The sequence below is a fragment of the Triticum dicoccoides genome, chromosome 3A, assembly GCF_002162155.2.
Source record: "Triticum dicoccoides isolate Atlit2015 ecotype Zavitan chromosome 3A, WEW_v2.0, whole genome shotgun sequence".
In the NCBI taxonomy this organism is placed as follows: Eukaryota; Viridiplantae; Streptophyta; class Magnoliopsida; order Poales; family Poaceae; genus Triticum; species Triticum dicoccoides.
Window position 1 is genome coordinate 610,621,985 of NC_041384.1, and position 20,273 is coordinate 610,642,257.

General features: G+C 46.4%; 3 protein-coding genes across 3 annotated transcripts; 2 read left to right on the forward strand and 1 right to left on the reverse strand.

Annotated features, from left to right (window-relative positions):
• Positions 1–5,351: 5,351 nt before the first annotated feature.
• On the forward strand, positions 5,352–10,774 carry LOC119269569 (protein HESO1-like). The gene is made up of 9 exons (XM_037551426.1): positions 5,352–5,569; positions 6,538–6,697; positions 7,307–7,468; positions 7,825–8,003; positions 8,081–8,176; positions 8,269–8,338; positions 8,418–8,548; positions 9,319–9,426; positions 9,518–10,774. Exons 2-9 carry the CDS (start codon positions 6,547–6,549, stop codon positions 10,565–10,567), a joined length of 1,947 nt encoding a protein of 648 aa, XP_037407323.1. The 5' UTR covers positions 5,352–5,569; positions 6,538–6,546; the 3' UTR covers positions 10,568–10,774.
• Positions 10,775–13,026: 2,252 nt separating this feature from the next.
• On the forward strand, positions 13,027–20,237 carry LOC119272660 (protein HESO1-like). The gene is made up of 6 exons (XM_037554104.1): positions 13,027–13,041; positions 13,203–13,368; positions 19,336–19,512; positions 19,704–19,882; positions 19,970–20,065; positions 20,151–20,237. Exons 1-6 carry the CDS (start codon positions 13,027–13,029, stop codon positions 20,235–20,237), a joined length of 720 nt encoding a protein of 239 aa, XP_037410001.1.
• On the reverse strand, positions 16,715–18,428 carry LOC119269570. Its single transcript, XM_037551428.1, has 2 exons — positions 17,427–18,428; positions 16,715–17,100 (listed from the first exon to the last, which is right to left on the reverse strand). The coding sequence occupies exons 1-2, from the start codon at positions 18,367–18,369 to the stop codon at positions 17,057–17,059; spliced, it is 987 nt and encodes a 328-aa protein (XP_037407325.1). The 5' UTR covers positions 18,370–18,428; the 3' UTR covers positions 16,715–17,056.
• Positions 20,238–20,273: the final 36 nt, after the last annotated feature.

The following is a 20,273-nucleotide window of genomic DNA, read 5'->3' on the forward strand; positions in this document are numbered from 1 at the left end:
TCGAATCAAAAAAGAGATCAAAGAGATATATTGAAATTCAGTCGGCAATCAGTTACCTTCCATACCAGCGGCCTCGTCTTGAGCTTTTTTCAGATTTTGCTGAGCCAATTCCAAGTCTAAGTTGAGTTGCCTCTGCTTCTCTTCGAGTTCGGCAAACTTGGAGATAAGAGTACAAGACTTCTGCAGGAGGCAAGAGACAGGTCAATCGATAGGTTCGAAAGCAGTTCATTTCCGAATGAATAAAACCTAAAGAAGTGGACAACAAGCTGTTCAGACCCCAGTCGACTGCCAGCAGTTGACCGCGGTCTCGGGGACTACACCCAGTGGGTGCACTTGGCGTGCCCCCACCGGTTCTGATCCCACTCGCCCGGCCCGCCGGAGTCGAGTGCAAGGAGTAAAAAGAGAGAGAAGGAGAGAAAGAACAATTGCGCCGTCAAGAAAAGAAGAACTCAGACCACAGTCGACTGCCAGCAGTCGACCGCGGTCTCGAGGACTACACCCAGTGGGTGCACTTGGCATGCCCCCATCGGTTCTGATCCCACTCGCCCAGACCGAGTGGAAGAGCGAAACTACCAAAAACGACAGCAACACCCAGTGGGTGCTCTAATTCAACGCGAACAACAGGAGATTGTGCAGAAGAAGATTTTTCGAGAACAAAAACAGTCGGAAAGTCTACTCACCTTGACGTTGGCCCGAAGAGCGGCACTAGCATCGTAGGCAGCCTGACCGCTCTCGTGCACTATCTTCACCCGCTCCATCATCATATCAGCCTGTCGGATGGCTTCAGCAACCGCTTCCGACTGGTTGTCTGGGACGGGGTAGCTGGTGAAAAAAATGTGCAGACGACCCAGGTGCAGCTGCTTGAAGCTCCATGGTGTGGAGTTGGATAGTTGAAGGAACCACAGGCGTGGTCGACCGCATGGGGTGCCCACTCGGCAAGGGTGCAGTGAACGTCACAGCGGCCCTGCTCGCATCTTCAGCTTGACAGACGGGAGGCGTTGCAGTTGGTTCCTGCCGAGCCACCCTGCCAGCTGTTACCTTCTTGCTCTTCCTAGGCTTAGGAGCCACATCTTCTTCGTCGTTCGGAAGGTCAATGATGTTGGGTGGAGCTGCAAGACAGAACATTCGACCCCAAGTGAACCACTCGACCCTAAAAGGATCAAGAATCGAAATCTCAAGAGTTCATACCTAGGTTAGAGGTCACCGCATCCTCCATTTCCTCATCCCGGTACTGGTATGAAGAGGTCCCTGACGTAGCAGCACTGCAAAGGCCCGCATTCAATCGGTTACACCAAGTTAATTGAATCCACATAAAGGACAAGTAAGATGGTTACCCGGAGATAGTAGGAACGGTCACTTTGATCTGAGGCAAAGCTTTGGGCGGTTTGGAAGAGATGGCTTTCGGCACTTTCGGCGCTAGAAGCGCGACCTTGGATTGCTTTGGAGGCTTCTCAGTCGGCGTCGGGGAAGACGTCCTGGGGCGCTTCGAGGATTGCCCGATCGGCGCAGCCACCAAGTCCGGAGCGCGTGCCGGGTCATGAGTGTGCTTGGACCTCCTCTCCCTGCGAGGAGGCGAGTCGACTTCTTCCTCATCGGTCGATTCATCGCTCTCCTCGTCCTCCTCGGCTTCCGAATGCTCCTCGCCGCTCTCGCCCCGCTCCCTTCTTCTTCAGCGCCGGGGTCCTGCACTCCGTTGGGCATCAAGTACATTTCAATGAGGGCCTGAAAGGATAACAATCAAAAGACATTCAGTCGACCACAAACAGGACATCACGTGGTGAATCGGAAAGATACTTGATAAAACAGAAATATACCTGCTCCGGCTGGCGCGAGTTGTCGAATGGAATCACCCTCCTGGATCCCCGAGGGTTGTCTTTGTTGCCAGTGGTTCCCCTCAACCAGTTCTCCAAGGTATCCTCGCTGACCTCCTTCGGGTGGATCCGAGTGGTATCTTCGAGCCCAGAGTACATCCACATCGGATGATCGCGCGCCTGAAGAGGTTGGATGCGTCGACCGAGAAAGACCTCCAGCAGATCCATCCCGGTCACTCCGTCGCGGACAAGCTGGACGACCCATTCGACCAGCTCCTTGACCTGCGCCTTCTCTTCTGGAGCTACCTTCAGGGGAGCAGGCTTCTCCACTCGAGCCAAGGAGAAATCCAGTCGACTAGCCAGGGGTTGGCTGATCCTTGCAGTAAAACCAAGTCGACTGCCAGCCCCGGACCGAGTCAGGAAGGATCATCGCTGGGAAAGTACTCTTGCTCCTCATCTGGATCCCCAGACCACCGCACATCTGGATCACCCGCGTCCTCTCGTCACTCGACTTGGCCTTTATGACCGACTGGGAACGGCAAGTGAAGATGTGTTTGAAAAGCCTCCAGTGCGGTCGACAGCCCAAGAAGTTTTCGCACATGGACACGAAAGCGGCCAAATAGACTATGGTGTTCGGAGTGAAATGGTGGAGCTGAGCCCCAAAGAAGTTCAAAAAACCCCGGAAGAAAGGGTGGGGAGGCAGCGAGAATCCGCGATCTACGTGGGTTGCTAAGAGGACACACTCACCCTCTCTAGGCTGCGGCTCAGTTTCATCCCCTGGGAGACGAGCTGACTTGTGGGGGATCAATCCCCCCTCCACCAGGTCGTCGAGGTCGTCCTGCGTGATTGCCGAGCAGATCCAGTCGCCCTGGATCCAGCCCGCCGGCAGGCCGGACCTCGACGAGGATCCGCCCCGGCTGGTTCGCTTGCCCTCCGCCTTCGCGGTCGCCTTCTTCGCGCGTTCTAGCACCGCCGTCTTATCCTTCCCCATGGTGGCAGATCGAGCTCGAGTGGAGGTCCGGCGACGAGGCGGAAGCGAGAGTGGCAGAGAGATCGGGATAAAGAGAAGAGAGAATGGTGGCGTGCGGAGCAGAGGCCTGGTCCGAGACCTTTTATAAGACCTTTCGCTGAGTGGCTGACTAGTGGACCCAAGTGATCTAAACAAATCCCGCAACAGTCGCGCGCACAGTACGTGGCGAAAAAGGTGGCGCGGGGATCGAGGAGACTTACCTAATCCATCTCGATGACCTCGTTTCCTCCCGTCTGGCGCGCTTCCCAAAATTTGAATCCCGCGAGATCCGCGGAGAGCGGAACAACCTGTCAGACTGAAGACAAACACCCTCTACATCATCATTCAGAATTCAACCATGAAAGTTCACTCAACAACAACCAAGAATGGACCAAGGCGACTGAGAAAGGAATCGACGTCGTTTCCTCAACTCATTGTTTCAGGACAAGGCATATTCATAGCACAAAGAGTGTGTCGGAAGTGTTCTCAACCCCTTCCTCATTCAAACCCTGATCCATTCGGGGGCTAATGATGAAGCTATGTACCTAGGGTAGGGTCATGGACCTGTCCAGCATACCCTCCCCGAGGACATCTTTACAAAGAATCAGAAGCAGTCGAAGAGAAAATATCATCCACTCGACCATGAAGATGTGCTCACTCGACTTCCTTGAAGACACTCGACCACCTTGAAGACACTCGACCACCAGAAGACGAGAAGCCCTCCACTCTGCAACGGTCGCGACTTAAACCATAGCATTATGGGCATTTATAACACTTTATTGTAGACGTTACCAGTAACGCCCCACCTTTATGAACATTGAACCCTGTGTAACGGAGGGGAGCTGGGGTCCTGGCGCACTCTATATAAGCCACCCCCTCCTCTGGGACAGAGGTTCGCACTTTTGTAAACACACACACACACACACGTATAATCCAGTCGACCGCCTCAGGGCACCGAGACATAGGGCTGTTACTTCCTCCGAGAAGGGCCTGAACTCGTAAAACTCGTGTGTACAACTACTCCATAGCTAGGATCTTGCCTCCTCATACCTACCCCCCATTCTACTGTCAGTCTTAGATCCACGACACCGGCAACCGAGATAATTCATGGTGATGGACACTCCGAACAACACACGAGGCGGCATATGAGGCACAACAAAAAACACCACAAAAATATGGCCCCACGCACCCCCGTGACTCACACGTCATGGACCCCTGAGCCCCCCCAGCTCGATGAGGAGCGCCTGTGCCCGATCGGATGTCGGGGAGGGTGCCAGGCAGGTCGCGGAGACGCGCCCGAATCAAACGAGTTGGAAGGCACTTGCTAGCGAGGATACCCCTAGGAGGCGGGTACTCCAACATCTTTTATATGAGTAATTATTAGTTTAGATTAAAGGAAACCAGTTTAAATTGCTAGGGCAATTGCGCGCTCCCATCAGCTACCTCGGTCATATGTCACATGTCCCATGAGCTCGCACACTGGCTCCATCTTCTACTCATCTCTACGGAGGACTATCTTATCCACTTCTTTTCCCGAACGTGTCCCCATCCCTTTCTTTCCCCTTTGCCTACTTCTGGATCCTGGCCATCGCCTCCCCCTCCATTTCTAAAGATGACATGGATGCGGTTCCTCGAGCACTGGTTCGCAACTCGGTTGCGTCCCCAAGTGAACATAAGCGAAGAGAAGCACCTCCCCACGATTCCGAGTGAAATCTATAAGAGCGGGAAGAAAAATGATGCAAGCAAGGTGTCGCTACAAGGTAAAGGCGTACAAGAGTGACACGACACACAACTGCAAACCCATTACTGCTGCTATGAGTAGAGATGCGCGCTGCTGCAATGGCTGGTGGTCGCTGCTGCAAAGGAGACGAGAGGCGAGGCAAGATTAGGCACCGGTGCTGAGGTGGTCGACGATGGTGCAATTGCGGCCGACGATGCTACAAACGCGGCCACGTCAGATGATGGCTGCTACGAGGGGGGCCACCAATGCCTGGATCCGGCCAACATCTGTTGCATCCACGTGTGATGTTGTGAAGGGGCTGCGCGGTGTGGCAAGTCGACGGGCAGTGACGTCACATCCTGAGTCAACACCGAGGGAAGAGAGATGACCGTGCAACGTCATGAGGGGGTGATCAGAGGATGGGTTTGACCATGCAAGGTGGATCTAGCTACTAATAGCAACAAAATCGAACGGTGTGCGAGGCGACTTCGTTCGTCCTATCGCCGAGCCGATGCAGAGCGTTGCCCTAGATTTAAAGTATGATATTCTATAATGGCTTTGTATATAAAAATGGAGGGGGTACTATGTTTAAAAATCAGCCTTTCATTTTGAGAGGAAAAAAAACAGCCTTAGCACCGAAGGTACTAGGGAATGACAAAGGGTAGAGTACATTTAATTTATACATTTGTAAAGGAAGTGTGATCGAGTCAGCATCGTACCACATTAACCACCCCAAGGCCCACAGATCCATCGAAAGCTTCGTTTCCGGCTTTCCTCTGGCGCGTGCCGCTTCGGCGTCTCCGAACCAGACCAGGTCTCCGCCCTCGTTTCAACTCGGCGCGGCCGCTGCATAACCCTTTCCCCCCCTGCCATGGTCTCCTCCACCTCTCGCCCCTCGTCGACCTGCCCCCCTTGACCCGACCCGACGACGCGACTTCACCGCACGCGGCCGCCGCCGTCGCCGCCACTCAGCGGCCGCCGACTTCGCGCTCCCCCAGTAACCCAGATCCACCCCCCGTTTTTCTCCAGGTAAAAATCCCCTCGCCACTCCGCGTCGGCTAGTCCGTACGACCCCCCTCCCGGCATGAAATTTTGGGATAGGGGTCTTTCGATTGTGGGGGGTTTCGCTGGCCATCGCGGTAGCCCCCCCGCCGCTCTGATTAAAGAATGCGTCTTGCTTCGAGGGCTGATACTCGATGCATGGAAGCACGCCATGTCAGTGCTTTGCTTTCTACTACTAGCCTAGCGCTCACGGTGGGCAGCACTAGTTGTGGTGCATCAGCCTAATTAAGCTACTTTTAAGACTCAGGTTTTGCCTTTGCGTGGATGAGCAAAAGCTGCAATATACAGAAAATTTGATGAAAAAAATTTCGCGTTTGAGGCAGAAATCACTCACGGCATCGGCATGGGAGCTTTTTCTGTGGATTGTTTCCCATGTTGTGTGTTAATGGTAGGTAAGGTAAACACAAACAAGATAGGACATGCACAAAAAGGTTCCATTCCTTGACTTGGGCAGTGATGCTTCCCCTCATACCATAGTTGAATATGGTAGGAGATTTTCAAAGTACCCCACTCCTCCGAGTTGCATTGAGGGTAGTCCACTCCATGTGCCTTGTTTACATCAAGATCCTAGGGGAGTCACATATATATACTCAAAATCCCCATTACGTTAAAACTTGGTAGCGCTGCCCCTAAATCCATACTGCCTTCTCATTATGAAGATTCTAGGTTTTAGTTTGTGGTCTCCATAAATTTTCTACTTTTAGAGAGTTACGGATATGTTTGGTTCTCTCAGAGAATGCAGTGCTCCACTAAGTTCTTTCTTTGTTACGGTTCTTTGAAAACATGGCTCGTACATTCTGTCCTGGAAAATTTTGTATGAAAGAAAACCAGGGCAATCATTGTACTTGTAACTGGTGTTTAGCGGTGCTAATTGACACTCATATTACTTCTCCCTTTTTTTCTTGCTTTGGTCTCATGTTTCTTCTTGGCTTCAGTATTTCAGCATGATTGAACTTGCCCCCAACAACGATGTGCTGGAGAAGTGCATTAAAGACATCCTCTCTCAAATAAAACCGGCAGATGATGATCTGAACAAAAGACTATCTGCAATTAAGGAGCTGGAAGTTTCCATGCAACCAGTTGCAGCCTTGAAAGGTAACTTACTCCTTTACTACCATGGGAGCCTTATCCATTATTTGGAAATGAGCCTGATATTGACAGTGAAGTTTGTGCTGCACTCTGCACTACTGAAGGGAAAGCCTTTTCCTTTTGTCCATGGACTTTTGATATAAATTTCTGAAACACAGTATTTGTAATCCGTTACAGGACGTCTGCAAAGTTGAATATATCCCCAAAGGTTTTCCATAGAGTCTATCATATTCCTAAAGAACCCTAGAGTAGTTTGTGTTTGAGAATAGCAAAGAACCAAAGACGATAGATGAGAAGCGGTAATCTAGTCACCTGTGAATGCACTTCATTTGGAGACTAAGTATTGCAATGGTGACTCATTGACAGGTCCAGGTGTCTGCCACTGTGTAACTAGTGACCTATGGCGGCAATATGGGATTTGCTAGGTTATGAGCTGCTCAAATGACACACAATGATCTTTACCAGAGGATAGATTTATTTCTTGTCATAGACTTAATTAACCAACATACAGGTCAAGAAATTTGAAATTTCTATAATGACAAGTGAAAGGTGTTTGAAGTTTCTCATGATACAGTTTAAATGTTGCTTTACCTGATTTTCTCACTTTCCTTACAGGTGCTGCTGCAAAACCTTTCGGATCCTTTCTATCAAATCTATACTCAAAATCAGGAGATTTGGATATATCAGTTCAGCTCATGAATAGCTCAAACCTTCCTATAAACAAGAAAAAGAAGATAAGTATCTTGAAAGCAGTAAGGACAGCTTTGCAAAGGGGAGGTAATTCTATCTATTCTACAATACATAAGCCTACATAATGCGTTGCCTGATCACTCTATCCTGCGAATAGCATTAACCAGAATGATGAATTTCTAGTTTCGACTTGTGAATACTCATAGCTTTTGTGGTAAAACAGTCATCATATGTTTGTGTGCACCAAGTAGTACAAATCATGTGAGGGACCATCATTCTAACTTATGTGTCTGGCTGTGATTTATTCAAGAATTTCATTATTGTTCTGTGGTTGGTGAATTTACTGTGGCACTTTGTTTTTTTGCCCCTGTGATGGTTTTTAGCACTCCATGCCTACTGAACATCTCATTTAAATTTGGTTGTGCTCCTTTTATTGTATTTAGGTGTTTATGGATATATGGAGTTCATTCCTCAAGCAAGAGTCCCAGTTCTTCAGTACGTGAGCAACCGCTTTGGCATTTCCTGCGATTTATCCGTTGATAACTACCCTGGTCGAATTAAATCCAAAATCTTCTACTGGATCAGTACTTTGGATGAGCGCTTTGGTGATATGGTTTTATTGGTAAGCTCCAAAGTGATAGTCTTTTGCTGATGGGTTTTTCTAGTAAACCCAAGGCTCAGCATCAAGTTTCCTTGCAGATCAAGGAGTGGGCAAAAGCTCAAAACATTAATGATCCAAAAAGTGGGACCCTGAACTCCTATTCGCTTTGCCTACTTGTTCTCTTTCATTTTCAGGTAATACTTCTTACTTTGGAAGTTAAGTCCAATTATCTTGTTTATCGTTTCAATAATATCTTTTGCTTACCTCTCTGATGCTAAATTTTGAGACATGTGAGCCAGCAATCCTACCACCTTTGGAGGACATTTATGAAGGGAATATCACAGAAGATTTTGCAGGTTCAGTGAACTCATATTTTCTCTGATGGTTGTCTAGCGTACTAGTTCCTGGTAACTTACTCATTACAGTCACATGTAGACATGACGCTTTATAATGAGGAACATCTTGACGAGGTTTGTGCTGCAAATATAGCAAAATTTCAAAGCCAGAACAAGGAACAAAGAAATGAAAGCTCTCTTTGTCATCTCCTTGCAACCTTTTTTCACAAGGTAACTGAGCATTGTGCCCTCACTATCTTTGCTAAGCCAACCATCTCTCTGACTATCTTAATTGTACTCTTATCACTTGTAGTTAACATCTTCATAAAACAGGCTACTTGTGTTTTCAGGAAATTTCCTTTTTGTCTTGGTTACGGTCATTTAATTTCCTGGTACACTTTTAGGCCATATTTTAATTAGTGATACTTCAACTAATTTGTTGATACTTCAACTAATTTGTTGATACTTCAACTAATTGATAGGAGCTTTCAGGACAGTGATAACAGAAATATTTCACTAGAATTTGTCATACAACTTACAAGGAGGCGAAATGCTAATTGATATGATAGGATATTTCAGAGCAATAATAGCATAAATATTTTACTAGAATTTGTTAAACTCCATATAACTAGTTATATTCCACAGGACAGTGTCACACAGCATCAGCCAGTCGCAAACTGTCCCATATTGTTTATTTTGCTGGGGTTACATTCCCAATAAAGCAAACTATCTTCTTTGCATTCGCTAAATATGCTAATCCCTTGGTTTCATGGATTAGTTCATGTTGCTAGCTTAAGTTTTTGAAGTTTTTGCCAATGAAAGCACGTTTAGCATTTATCCGCTATTACTCATTTGCTGGATGAGTATGTGCAATGGAATTTGGTATGGATAAATTTTTGATACCAAAAGGACACAACCATTCTCATATCAAAAGGCATTCTGCATTTCCTCATTTTTACCTCAAGAAACAAGCCTAACTGGTGATCTTGTATTGTTTGCAGTTTTGTCACATTGACTCCCTTTCGAGTGATGTGATATCTACCTACACGGGTCAGTTCAAGAAGATTCAGGACATTCCAATTTTGAGGAAGAAACCCTATAGCTTGTTTGTAAGACCAATATCCTGTGCATTTTGCTGCTGATATAATCAAGAATTTACCCTACATACTGACATGACATCTGTTTGTTACTCTTGTTTAGGTCGAAGATCCAGTTGAGAGGCCTGATAATGCTGCTAGAGCGGTTGGTGAGAGAGGGCTCCTCCTAATTGCTAGCGCCTTCAGTGATGCTAAGAACAAGTTAGCTTCTCTCGAGCATACTGACCGAAACGACTTACTGGCAATGTTGTCCACACCTGGTGTTTGCTCAAAACTTGGTGGAAGAGTCATCGCTAACAATTATACAAATACCCCGCAAAGGACTCGACAACATGTAATCAACGTGGGAGCTAAGGTATCTAATAATCAACCTCGCCTCAGAGCCAAAGGATTTACAGGAAGCAGACCAGTCAAGAATCCTACTCAGGCAAACACTGTCCAGAATCCTACTCAGGTGAACACTGATACTGCAGGGCGCCAAACGCCAGGACACCACCGAAATCATGACCCTCCTCAGGTTTATGCTAACGCAGCAGTTCATCAGCCATCAAGACAGCCAGGGCTATACACAAACCATTATCCCTCATCGGCATATACTTCGGGCCGCCAAACAACAGGATCATACCTGAGTCAGAGCCATCCACAGGCGCACACTACATGGGGCCCGACAGGGGTACCATACGAGAATCATAATCATCAACCGGCGTATACCCCAGTGTACCAAGCAGCAGGGCCGTACTACTATCCGAGTCAACAGCAGCCTCATACAAGCGGGTTCCAAACACCAGGATCATACCAGAACGAGTATCAGAGTCAGTCGCCTGTTCATACAAGCGGGATCCAAAGGCCAGGACCATACAACTATCATAGTCAACCGCAGGGTCATACAACTGGGGTTCACATGCCAGGACAATACCAGAATGGATGTTACAATCAGCTGGCGTATACTGCAGGCCAAGGATCACACCAGAACTGGCGTGGGGCGCAATACACACCCGGCCATCAGGCGAGGTATTATAGGAATGGGGTGACTACAAGGTACGAGCCTGTTGCTGGAGGACTCCAGAATGGACCGGCACGGGCACGGGACTCGCGGTCGCAAGGCTCCTCAAGCCGTACGGAATGGCGAGGAAGCAGCCAACATCAGACCTGACCAGAACTGTTAGTCGCAGCAAAGATAGCAATTTGCTGTTTCCATTGGCTGACAAAATGTATCGATTTCGATTTCATGATGTATGTCATCCTTCATACTTTAGCTTGTCGCGAAGGCAATGTAACGATTTCCACTAAAGATTTTGTGCAGAATGTTTCGCTGGTGAAATGTCACTTGAGATGCCAAACCTTGCATTTCCCTCTTCCCTGATGATGACTAGAGCGTTGTTGCCTTTATCCACTGAACTTTGATGGACATGCATTCCCCTTGTGCTGCATCTTCTCTTTTAGAGCAGTGACTAGGGGTTTCAATGCTTAGTGTACCCGTAAATGCAATTTTCTTAGAAAAATGCTACATATCACTGCTTTTGACTTGAGCATTTTGCCCTCGGTCCTCCTTCCCTCGGCTATTGTACTGAACGTGTTCTTTCGGGTGGTACGTGATGGTCATGACCAATGAGCAATGAAAGAGAGAAGAAATAGATCAAAAGGAAAATGGGGCAGTCTTTGCCTTTCTTTTTGCGGAAAAAACTTCCGATCTACTCCATCAAACATCATGGCAGTATAAGAACACGAGAAGTAGTAAAATTTATGTCCGTAGACCATCTAGCGACGACTACAACCATTTGGAGGGAGCCGAAGACGCGTCACTGTCATTGCCCCACTTCACTGGAACTGAGCAAACCTTGTTGTAATAAACGCAAACCTTGTTGTAGTAGACAATAGTAAATCATTGTGTTAAGGCTTAAGACCCTAAAGGACAAACACACAACAACAACGCCGCCAATCAAGAGAAGTACAAGGATCCAACCTATAGACATATGAATGTAGCCCGAACGAAGCTTGAGTCTTCGCATATCCATCAAAGACAAACACCAATTCCGTGAGATCCGCCGGAGACACGCCTCCACACGCAGTCCGACGACGCGAAACACACCACTAGGATGGGCTAGGCAGTACAAACCTTATTTCATCTTCAGGGAGCCACGGTCGCCCCCGCCTCACCTTCCTAAGTAGGATACAATCCATAAACAAATTAAAAAAAACACCAAAAATGAAGCATGAGCCCTCCCGCCGGTAAGGGTCGGGATTCACCGCCCTGATTGGCCCTAAGGCCACAGGGGACGAGGCAGATTGACGGCAGCGCCGACGGGAGGCGAAAAAACCCTAAACGCCTGGGGTCTTTCTTTCTTTCAGGAGAAGGGGTAGTGCTTGGTACATGGTACGCATGTGTATGCCCGAGCACTAGCTTTTCACTGTTTTGTTTTTCAAGAGTTGACGAGAAAAAAAAGGTATACATGAAATCAAATTTCACGAAACTTGGATACAAAGTTATTGAATATCATTTGATTATCACATTTTTTTGCGGGGGATTTGATTATCATATTATCTCTACTTCTCTAGCTCAGGCTTCTTTAGATTCCCTTGATGAAATTTATGAAAAAATGACGGAGAGCAACACGGTGCGGGCGGGACCGTGCTGCACGAATGAAACTTTATGACAATTTATGGAACTTTATGAAAATCATAATACGTAGTATTGACTATGAATGAAATTTTATGGCACACGACCGCTTCTACAAGAAGCCGCTTCGGCCTTCGGCACTTCACCGCTTCGACGCCAACGCGCGGTGGTCTCTCGCCCCTCCTCCGCCCAGTCCGTCTCGGCGACCCTGTCCCGCTCCCGCCGCAAGCGGGCTCCGCCGCCTCCTCGACCGTAGCCGCCGACGGCTCGTCGCCTCAGAAGACTCCCCGTCCAGCCGCAACTTCCCCGAGGTAATTAAGCTCATGGCCTCTTCGATCGGTTTATCGCTTCGTCCGCTGGTTGGTTTCGTTGATCGCGGAAGTTAGGGTTTATCTGCTGCCATTCATATAGAAACCTACGCACACATTGTCTTGCTTCTCACGTTGATGGAGATGGAAGAGGTAGTGATTAGTGAATGCCGACAAAGTTTGCCATATAGCTACAAGAAAAGTTTTAAAAGTTTTTTGGCTGACTAAAGCGCGTGCATGCTTAAGCACAATTATGCTCACATTAAGCACAATTAAGAGCTAGGTGTTTGCCATCGCTAGGCGTGCTTAAGAAGGCGCACCTTTTTAACTATGCCTGCAAGTTCTCAGTTTCAGATCTGGGTTTTCTCAGTATGTTTCAATTTTGGGAAGAAGAAAGATATACTATTTGATTCCCTAAGAGATTTTTTTTCGGTCAAGAATATTTAACAAACATCGGAATACATGATTGAGAACATAGCTACGTGGCATCATTTACGTTCTGTTTGAGCAAGTATGTACAAATGAAAACCAGCGCAACCATTCTCCTTGTAACTTGCAGTTAGAATTTTCTTAGGTGGTAGATTTAGAAGCAGAAGCAGGCTTACTTCTTTAATGTCGACATCCAGATATCCAACGCTTGACACTCACCATCCAAACCGAGGCACGTGTGCGTGAGGCACAACTACAATGCCGTTTCGGACTGTCAGTTGTCGGTGTTGCCTACCTTGACTATTTATTGTACATATATCTTTTCGCTATATCAATCCATCAAGACGCAAGGAAGGGAATCCTTAAGTTGAATTTGGTCGTACGTGATTTATAATGCTATATGCTCGTTTAACTTACTCATTATGTTATTGTAGGGTTTCAGCATGATTGTGATTGTGCGGGACTTTTCTTTAGTGGGGGAGTGTATTGAGGAAGTTCTCTCTGTAATCAAGCCGACGGAGGACGATCGAAACAAACGTCTGGAAACAATTCAAGAGTTTGTGAATTCCATCTATTCAGCTGCTGATTTGGGAGGTAGCTTCTCATTATTTGGTCACCACAAGGTTCTTTTCCATAATTTAAAAACAAAATCCTGATAATATTTATTAAGGGTGCAATGATGTGATTGTTTGTCATCAAGCTTGGTATTGCTTACTATAGAAGGAAAATGTTTTCCCTTCTTATGCATGCTCTATTATGGTCTATGGATGTGCATTCCTGGTAGACTACTTTAACATAGTAAGCCCAATCTCAACAGTTTATTGAGACCACTGACAAGTGACAAGATTGTAAAATCTATAAACCTTCATGGGATAGCTTCGGTTTGTGAAAATTGACCGGCAACTTTTTTCATACTGCGAGTGTTGTAGGCGAAATTCAACAGTTTATTTCTTCCCTAAGTCTATCTATGCCTAGTCAGTCGATGCAAATGTTACTGAAGTTTTGAGGGAGGTGTTGAGAGGTTATTACTTATTAGTACTACAGTTTCTGAGTGTTGGATTTTCCTTAACAGATGCTGCTGTCTGAAGTGTGGTGGGTTTGGGAAATTTCTGGATAACTCTCTTCCTCTCTAGTCTGTACAATACATATACTGGTTTACATGGGCCATGTGGGCCAGATTCACACATATACAGCCCAACACTCCCCCTCAAGATGGGTGATAGATATCTATCATTCCCATCTTGTCACACGCAGAATTACACTCCTTGACACTTAAACCCTTAGTTAAACAATCAGCCACTTGTTCTCTAGAGCTCACATAACTTATCCTGATTATGCCATCATCTAACTTCTCCTTGATGAAGAAGCGGTCTATCTCGACATGCTTCGTTCTGTCATGCTGAACTGGATTATTAGCAATGCTGATAGCTGATTTATTATCACACCATAACCTTAGGGGATCCTTCCTTATTACCTTTAACTCAGAGAGAAGATTTCTTACCCATAACATCTCACTCAAGCCTTGTGAAATAGCTCTATATTCAGCTTCAGCTGTTGATTTGGACACCACTGGCTTCTTCTTACTTCGCCATGACACCAAGTTTCCCCCAACAAACACACAATAACCAGAAGTTTATCTTCTGTCATCCAAACAACTTCCCCAGTCTGCATCACAGTATCCATCTATATTAAGATGCCCATTCTTCTTAAACCATAGCCCCCTTCCTGGATTACCCTTCAGATATCGGAGGATTCGATAGACAGCCTCTAAGTGTCCACTCCTAGGATCATGCATGTATCTGCTCACCACACTCACTGCATATGAGATATCGGGTCGTGTATGACATAGGTAGATGAGCCTTCCAACAAGTCTCTGGTACTTCCCCTTATCCACTGGTTCCCCAGATTCAGCACATAACTTATGATTCTGGTCAATAGGTGTTGAAGCAGGCCTACACCCAAGCATGCCTGTATCACTAAGCAAGTCGAGAGCATACTTCCGTTGTGACAGAACAATTCCTTTAGGGGATCTAGCAATTTCTATACCAAGAAAGTACTTCAGTTGGCCTAAATCCTTTACCTCAAACTCCTTGCTCAGGCTCTTCTTTAGTCGTGATATTTCCACATCATCATCTCCGGTGATTATAATATCATCCACATACACCGCAAGGATTGTAATCTGACAATTTGAGTGCCGGTAGAATACTGTATGATCCCCATTGCACTGTTTATATCCCATATTGCACACAGCATGTCTGAATCTATCAAACCATGCTCGTGGAGACTGTTTGAGGCCATACAAAGACTTCCTTAACTTGCATACCTTTCTTGATGTCTCGGGCTTTGAGAAACCAGGTGGAATCTCCATGTAAACTTCCTCATGTAAATCACCATGCAGGAATGCATTCTTTACATCTAACTGATGCAAAGCCCAACCAAAGTTAGTGGCACAAGAAATTAAGGTTCTCACTGTGCCCATCTTTGCGACAGGTGCAAAAGTCTCATCATAATCAATCCCGTATGTCTGACTATAGCCCCTAGCCACTAACCTTGCCTTGTATCTTTCTACCCTTCCTTCAGGAGTCTGCTTCACAGTATACACCCATTTACAGCTAACCGGTCGTTTTCCTGCTGGAAGAGGTACAATATCCCATGTCTTGTTCTTTTCAAGTGCTCTCATTTCCTCCAACATTGCCTCGTACCACTTTGGATCCTGCTTTGCCATTTTCCAATCTCTTGGAGTCACCACAGATTGCAATGATGCAATGAATGCTTTGTATCTCGGAGACAGAGATGTATATGATACGTAATTAGCTATGTCATGCTGAAAACCATACCTCTCTGGAGGTTTTCCAGCTCCAACTCGGGTTCCTTTCCTCCAGGCAATAGGCAAGTTCATTGAATCGTTTACATTAGATGGAGTTGGAGTGGCACATGTCTCACCATCAGACAATTCAACAATTTCAACACTTGTTGGAGCCTGTTGCTCTGTTGGAGCCTGTTGCTCCCCCTGCACATGTGTGTCACTTGCTATTGGAGATTGTTGTTGTTGCTGCTCATCTTGTAGTTGCCTCCTGGTATAGACCCTTAAATTTTCTTCCTCATTTGGCTTTCTCTATTTCTCTTCAGTCATAGGTTGCCTCCTGGTATACACCCTTAGATTTTCTTCCTCATTTGGCTTTCTCCATCTCTCTTCCCTTGCATGACATGGAATTGAACTAACCACAACTCTCAGTGGTTCATCTTCCTTTGTCCTTGGTGGTTCACTCCCGCCCTCTCGACTAGCACCACTCATGCTAGGAGAGTCGAAGTCAAATAACGAGCTGAGATCCGTTTTTTCTCCATAAAACGGTTCAGACTCCTGAATGTCACATCCATGCTCACAAATGTTCTCCACTCGCTGGGACTCCAACACTTGTATCCCTTCTGACCAGATGGGTAACCTATGAAGATGCACTTTACTGCTCGTGGATCCAATTTTCCCACTGAGGGTCTATGATCCCGGACAAAGCAGGTGCATCCAAATACCTTAGGAGGAACTAAGAATTTGTTCTCACCTAGTAACATCTCACATGGCGACTTCATTCCAATCACCCTTGACGGCATCCGGTTGATGAGGAATGTAGCTGTTATTACAGCCTCACTCCACAAGAATTTTGGCACGTTCATTGTATACATTAGTGACCGAGCAACCTCCAAAATATGGCGATTCTTCCTCTCAGCTACTCCGTTTTGAGGTGGTGTACCCGAACAAGATGTTTGGTGCAATATACCTTGACTTGATAGGAATGTGACAAACTCCTTATTCACATACTCTGTCCCATTATCTGTCCTGATCATCTATATCCGTGTATTGAACTGATTTTTCACATAAGCATAGAAATACTGAAAGCATTTAAAAACCTCATCCTTATGCTTCATAAGATACACCCATGTCATACGAGTATAGCAATCAATGAATGTAACAAAGTACTTCATTCCACTTAGAGAGATAACAGGACATGTCCACACATCTGAGTGAACAAGCATAAAAGGGGAAATACTCCTAAGACCCTTACTCACATAAGATGTCCTTGTGTGTTTAGCAAACTCACATGCATCACACACAAGCTTGTTCTTATCCACCCCACACATTACATCGGGAAAGACTTTACTCATCTTCTCAAAAGACATATGTCCCATTCTACAATGGTGAAGCATTACCTTTGTTTCCTTTTCTCCCATCATTGTTGCTAACATCGTAGACACCGCATTATTTGGCACCTCGCGATCCATGTACCATAGCCCATTACGCCTGGTTCCAGTCCCAAGCCTCTTCCCCGTTTGCCTCTCCTGAATTAGACATAAATAGCGGTCAACTATTACTCGACAATCCACATCGTCAACCAAAGCACTCATTGACATAAGATTGACTGGAAAGGCAGGAACATGCAAAACAGATGAAAGTTTAATAGATGGTGTGCATTGTATTGTGCCAATGCCTTTAATGGGTTGTGAGGTGCCATCAGCAGTTTGGATAGTCTCCTTACATGTGGGTGGATATGGAATATATGACTCAAATTCCATTGATGTGCCGGCAACATGCTTTGATGCCCCCGAATCTAATATCCAATCAGGATGTGATCTTTGTGAGAGAATAGATGCATGAGCACAATTACCTTCATCTGTAGATACAAAGTGAGCAAAGTTGCCGTAACTACAATCCTCATGATCCTTATCACCTGTGCTTTCTGTTCTTTTCTTTGATTCTTCTTGGGTTGCGAGTGAGGATCCTTCTTCTGAGACTGCCACATTTGCCCTTTGACCACCAGAGTATCCCTGGCCTCGGCCTCCCCTTAATCCACCTCGGTTATATCCTCTCCCCCTTCCACGCATGTTCCTACGTGGAGCCGTGCAAGAACGAATCAAATGACCCTTCTCACCGCAGTTGAAGCATTCTCTGCTCTTATAGTCGATTGCTATGAAGGCTGGATGAGATGGAGTCGTTGTATTGTTCTTCATCAACTTTAATCGGACCTCCTCCTGTGCCATTGCTGCTATGGCATCCTCTAAGGCAGGTAGAGTAGGTTGATGAAATAAAGTAGCACGTCTCGCCTCAAATTCAGAGTTCAATCCTTTGAGAAACTGCATCACTCGTCTGCGTTCAATCCATTTTCTAGCAGCTGCTATGCAATCTGCATGTGGCAAATCCAGAGGATCATAGTGATCTAAATCAGCCCACAAACGCTGCAGTTCAGCAACATACTCCATCACAGAATTTTCCCCTTGTATGAGTTCACCAACTCTCTCCTCTGTTTCAGCTATTAACATCACATTCCCTTCACCTGAGTACAGTTTTGAGAGGGTTTTCCATACCTCAGTAGCAGTTGAGATAGTCTCAACAGTTGCAGTTATGGTTGGAGACAAGGAGTTCAACAACCATGCCACTATCAAAGAGTTGGTACTGCTCCATGTCCTCCATTCTGAAGTTTTCTTGTCTCCTGGCTCCTCTGCCTCACCACTGACAAAGCCCTCAAGCCCTTTAGTCCTCAAGATGAGTAGCGCCCTTCTTGACCAGCTCAAATAATTCTTAACACCTTCCAGCTTAATTTCATTTGGCATCAAGTCAATTTTCTGAATTGGCTCAATGTGAGGAACAATTGCATTATTTAGAGATGCTGCAGCTCCTACCTTGGCTGTTAGGAGCTCAGCCAATTTTTCAATTGCCTTCTCGAGTCCCTGATTTTCTCCCATGTCTTGCCTCAATCACAGCAGGCAAGAACTTTCCTTCTTCCTCAGTACGCTATCTAGCAGCCCCTCACACAGCAGCACCAAATCAATCCAGGAGCTCTTACCTCCTCTTCTCTGCTAACTCCACTGTAGTACACCACCAGCAGCAACAGAGTCAGCAGCAGCACTTGCAAGCAGCAACAACAGCATCTTCCTCCTTCTCCTCTGCAAACAACAGCAGTTCTAGCACACAGCAGCCACAAGCAGCAGCAGTGCAAAGAGCACCCTCTGCCGCACCAACAGCAAGCAGCAGCAACTGCAGACTGTTCTCAGTCTTTCTCCAGCAGCAGCAAGCCAGCCGCACAAGCAGCAAACCAGCCAGTACTTGGCCTCTCCCCTGGCGCAGCCGCCTCCTTCCTCTGCCCTCTGCCACACACAGTAGCACCCGCAGCACCAGGAGCACTTCGCGCGCGCGCACCTCTTCATGTGAGAGAGCAGTGCCGCCTGTAGCCTCCAATCCCCTCCAGGCGCTCCGCAGGCAGCCCGCGCGCTCGCACGCAGCCGCGCCCGCCGGCCCTCTCCAGGCGCGCCTCTACCGCCGCCGGTCCCGCCTCCAGTGCCCCGCGCAACACACGCGCGCCAACAACCACCCTGGGTGCCCGGAGCTCCGCCCCACGCTGCCGATTCACCGCCGGCGACCTACAGAACCCAGCATCGCCTCCCGCCTGTGCTCTGACACCATGAAGTGTGGTGGGTTTGGGAAATTTCTGGATAACTCTCTTCCTCTCTAGTCTGTACAATACATATACTGGTTTACATGGGCCATGTGGGCCAGATTCACACATATACAGCCCAACACTGTCAAACCTTTTGGATCCTTCGCATCAAATCTTTATGCAAAATCAGGTGATTTGGATGTATCGGTTGAGCTGTCAAATGACCCTGACTCCCTTACAACCAAGAAAAAGAAGCAAGCCTTGAGAGTCAAAAGAATAAATGCCTTGAGTGAAGTAAGGAGAGTTTTACAAATCAAAGGTAACTTCTTTTTGGAACCATGCATCTGCGTGAAGAATGAAAGATCTTTACTGTAACGTATATGTTGATCAATCTCCGGAGTTGCTTGATTAAATGCAATACCCTCAGTTGTTGTGCGGCTGTGCTGATTTAGATTTTATGAGGCAAGTTATTTTTTTCTCGTTTAAATTATGTTTTCATACTTCATTCAGGTGTTGCTAGGGATGTGCAGTTCATTCCTACTGCAAGGGTTCCAGTTCTTAGTTATGTGAGCAACAAATTTGGCATTTCCTGTGATATATCCATCGATAACTACCCTGGTCGAATTAAATCCAGAGTGCTATACTGGCTCAATACTCTAGATAAGCGCTTTGGTGATATGGTTTTGTTGGTGAGCTCTCTGTATCCATTTTCTTAAATTTTCTGTCTCCACGATTTCTTAGTTAAGCCCAAGGCTCAGCATCACATTTCCTTGCAGGTCAAGGAATGGGCAAAAGCTCAAAACATTAATGATCCAAAAAACGGAACCCTGAACTCATATTCGCTTTTCTTACTTGTCATCTTTTATTTCCAGGTGTTTTCCCTAATTCTTATTCGTAGTTTTAACAAAATGGAACTCCGAAATCCTATTGCTCACGCTCTTTACCTGTATTTTCCAGACTTGTACGCCTGCAATTTTTCCACCTATGAACGAGTTTTTTGATGTGGACGATCCAGCAGGCGAGACAAAATTGGCTTGTTTGTGAGACTGACGATTGTGCAGTGTACTGTGTATTAGTGTT

Excerpts from the sequence above, each read along its gene's own strand:
- LOC119269569 (XM_037551426.1), top strand. The coding sequence starts at position 6,547 with ATGATTGAACTTGCCCCCAACAACGATGTGCTGGAGAAGTGCATTAAA. Across the intron at positions 6,698-7,306 it reads ACCAGTTGCAGCCTTGAAAG|GTGCTGCTGCAAAACCTTTC; the intron begins GTAACTTACTCC and ends CTTTCCTTACAG. Across the intron at positions 9,427-9,517 it reads AGAAACCCTATAGCTTGTTT|GTCGAAGATCCAGTTGAGAG; the intron begins GTAAGACCAATA and ends ACTCTTGTTTAG.
- LOC119272660 (XM_037554104.1), top strand. Across the intron at positions 13,369-19,335 it reads TGCTGATTTGGGAGGTAGCT|CTGTCAAACCTTTTGGATCC; the intron begins TCTCATTATTTG and ends TACAGCCCAACA. Across the intron at positions 19,513-19,703 it reads GAGAGTTTTACAAATCAAAG|GTGTTGCTAGGGATGTGCAG; the intron begins GTAACTTCTTTT and ends TACTTCATTCAG.
- LOC119269570 (XM_037551428.1), bottom strand. The coding sequence starts at position 18,369 with ATGCCAAATGAAATTAAGCTGGAAGGTGTTAAGAATTATTTGAGCTGG. Across the intron at positions 17,101-17,426 it reads CTTTGTATCTACAGATGAAG|GAGAGGCAAACGGGGAAGAG; the intron begins GTAATTGTGCTC and ends TGTCTAATTCAG.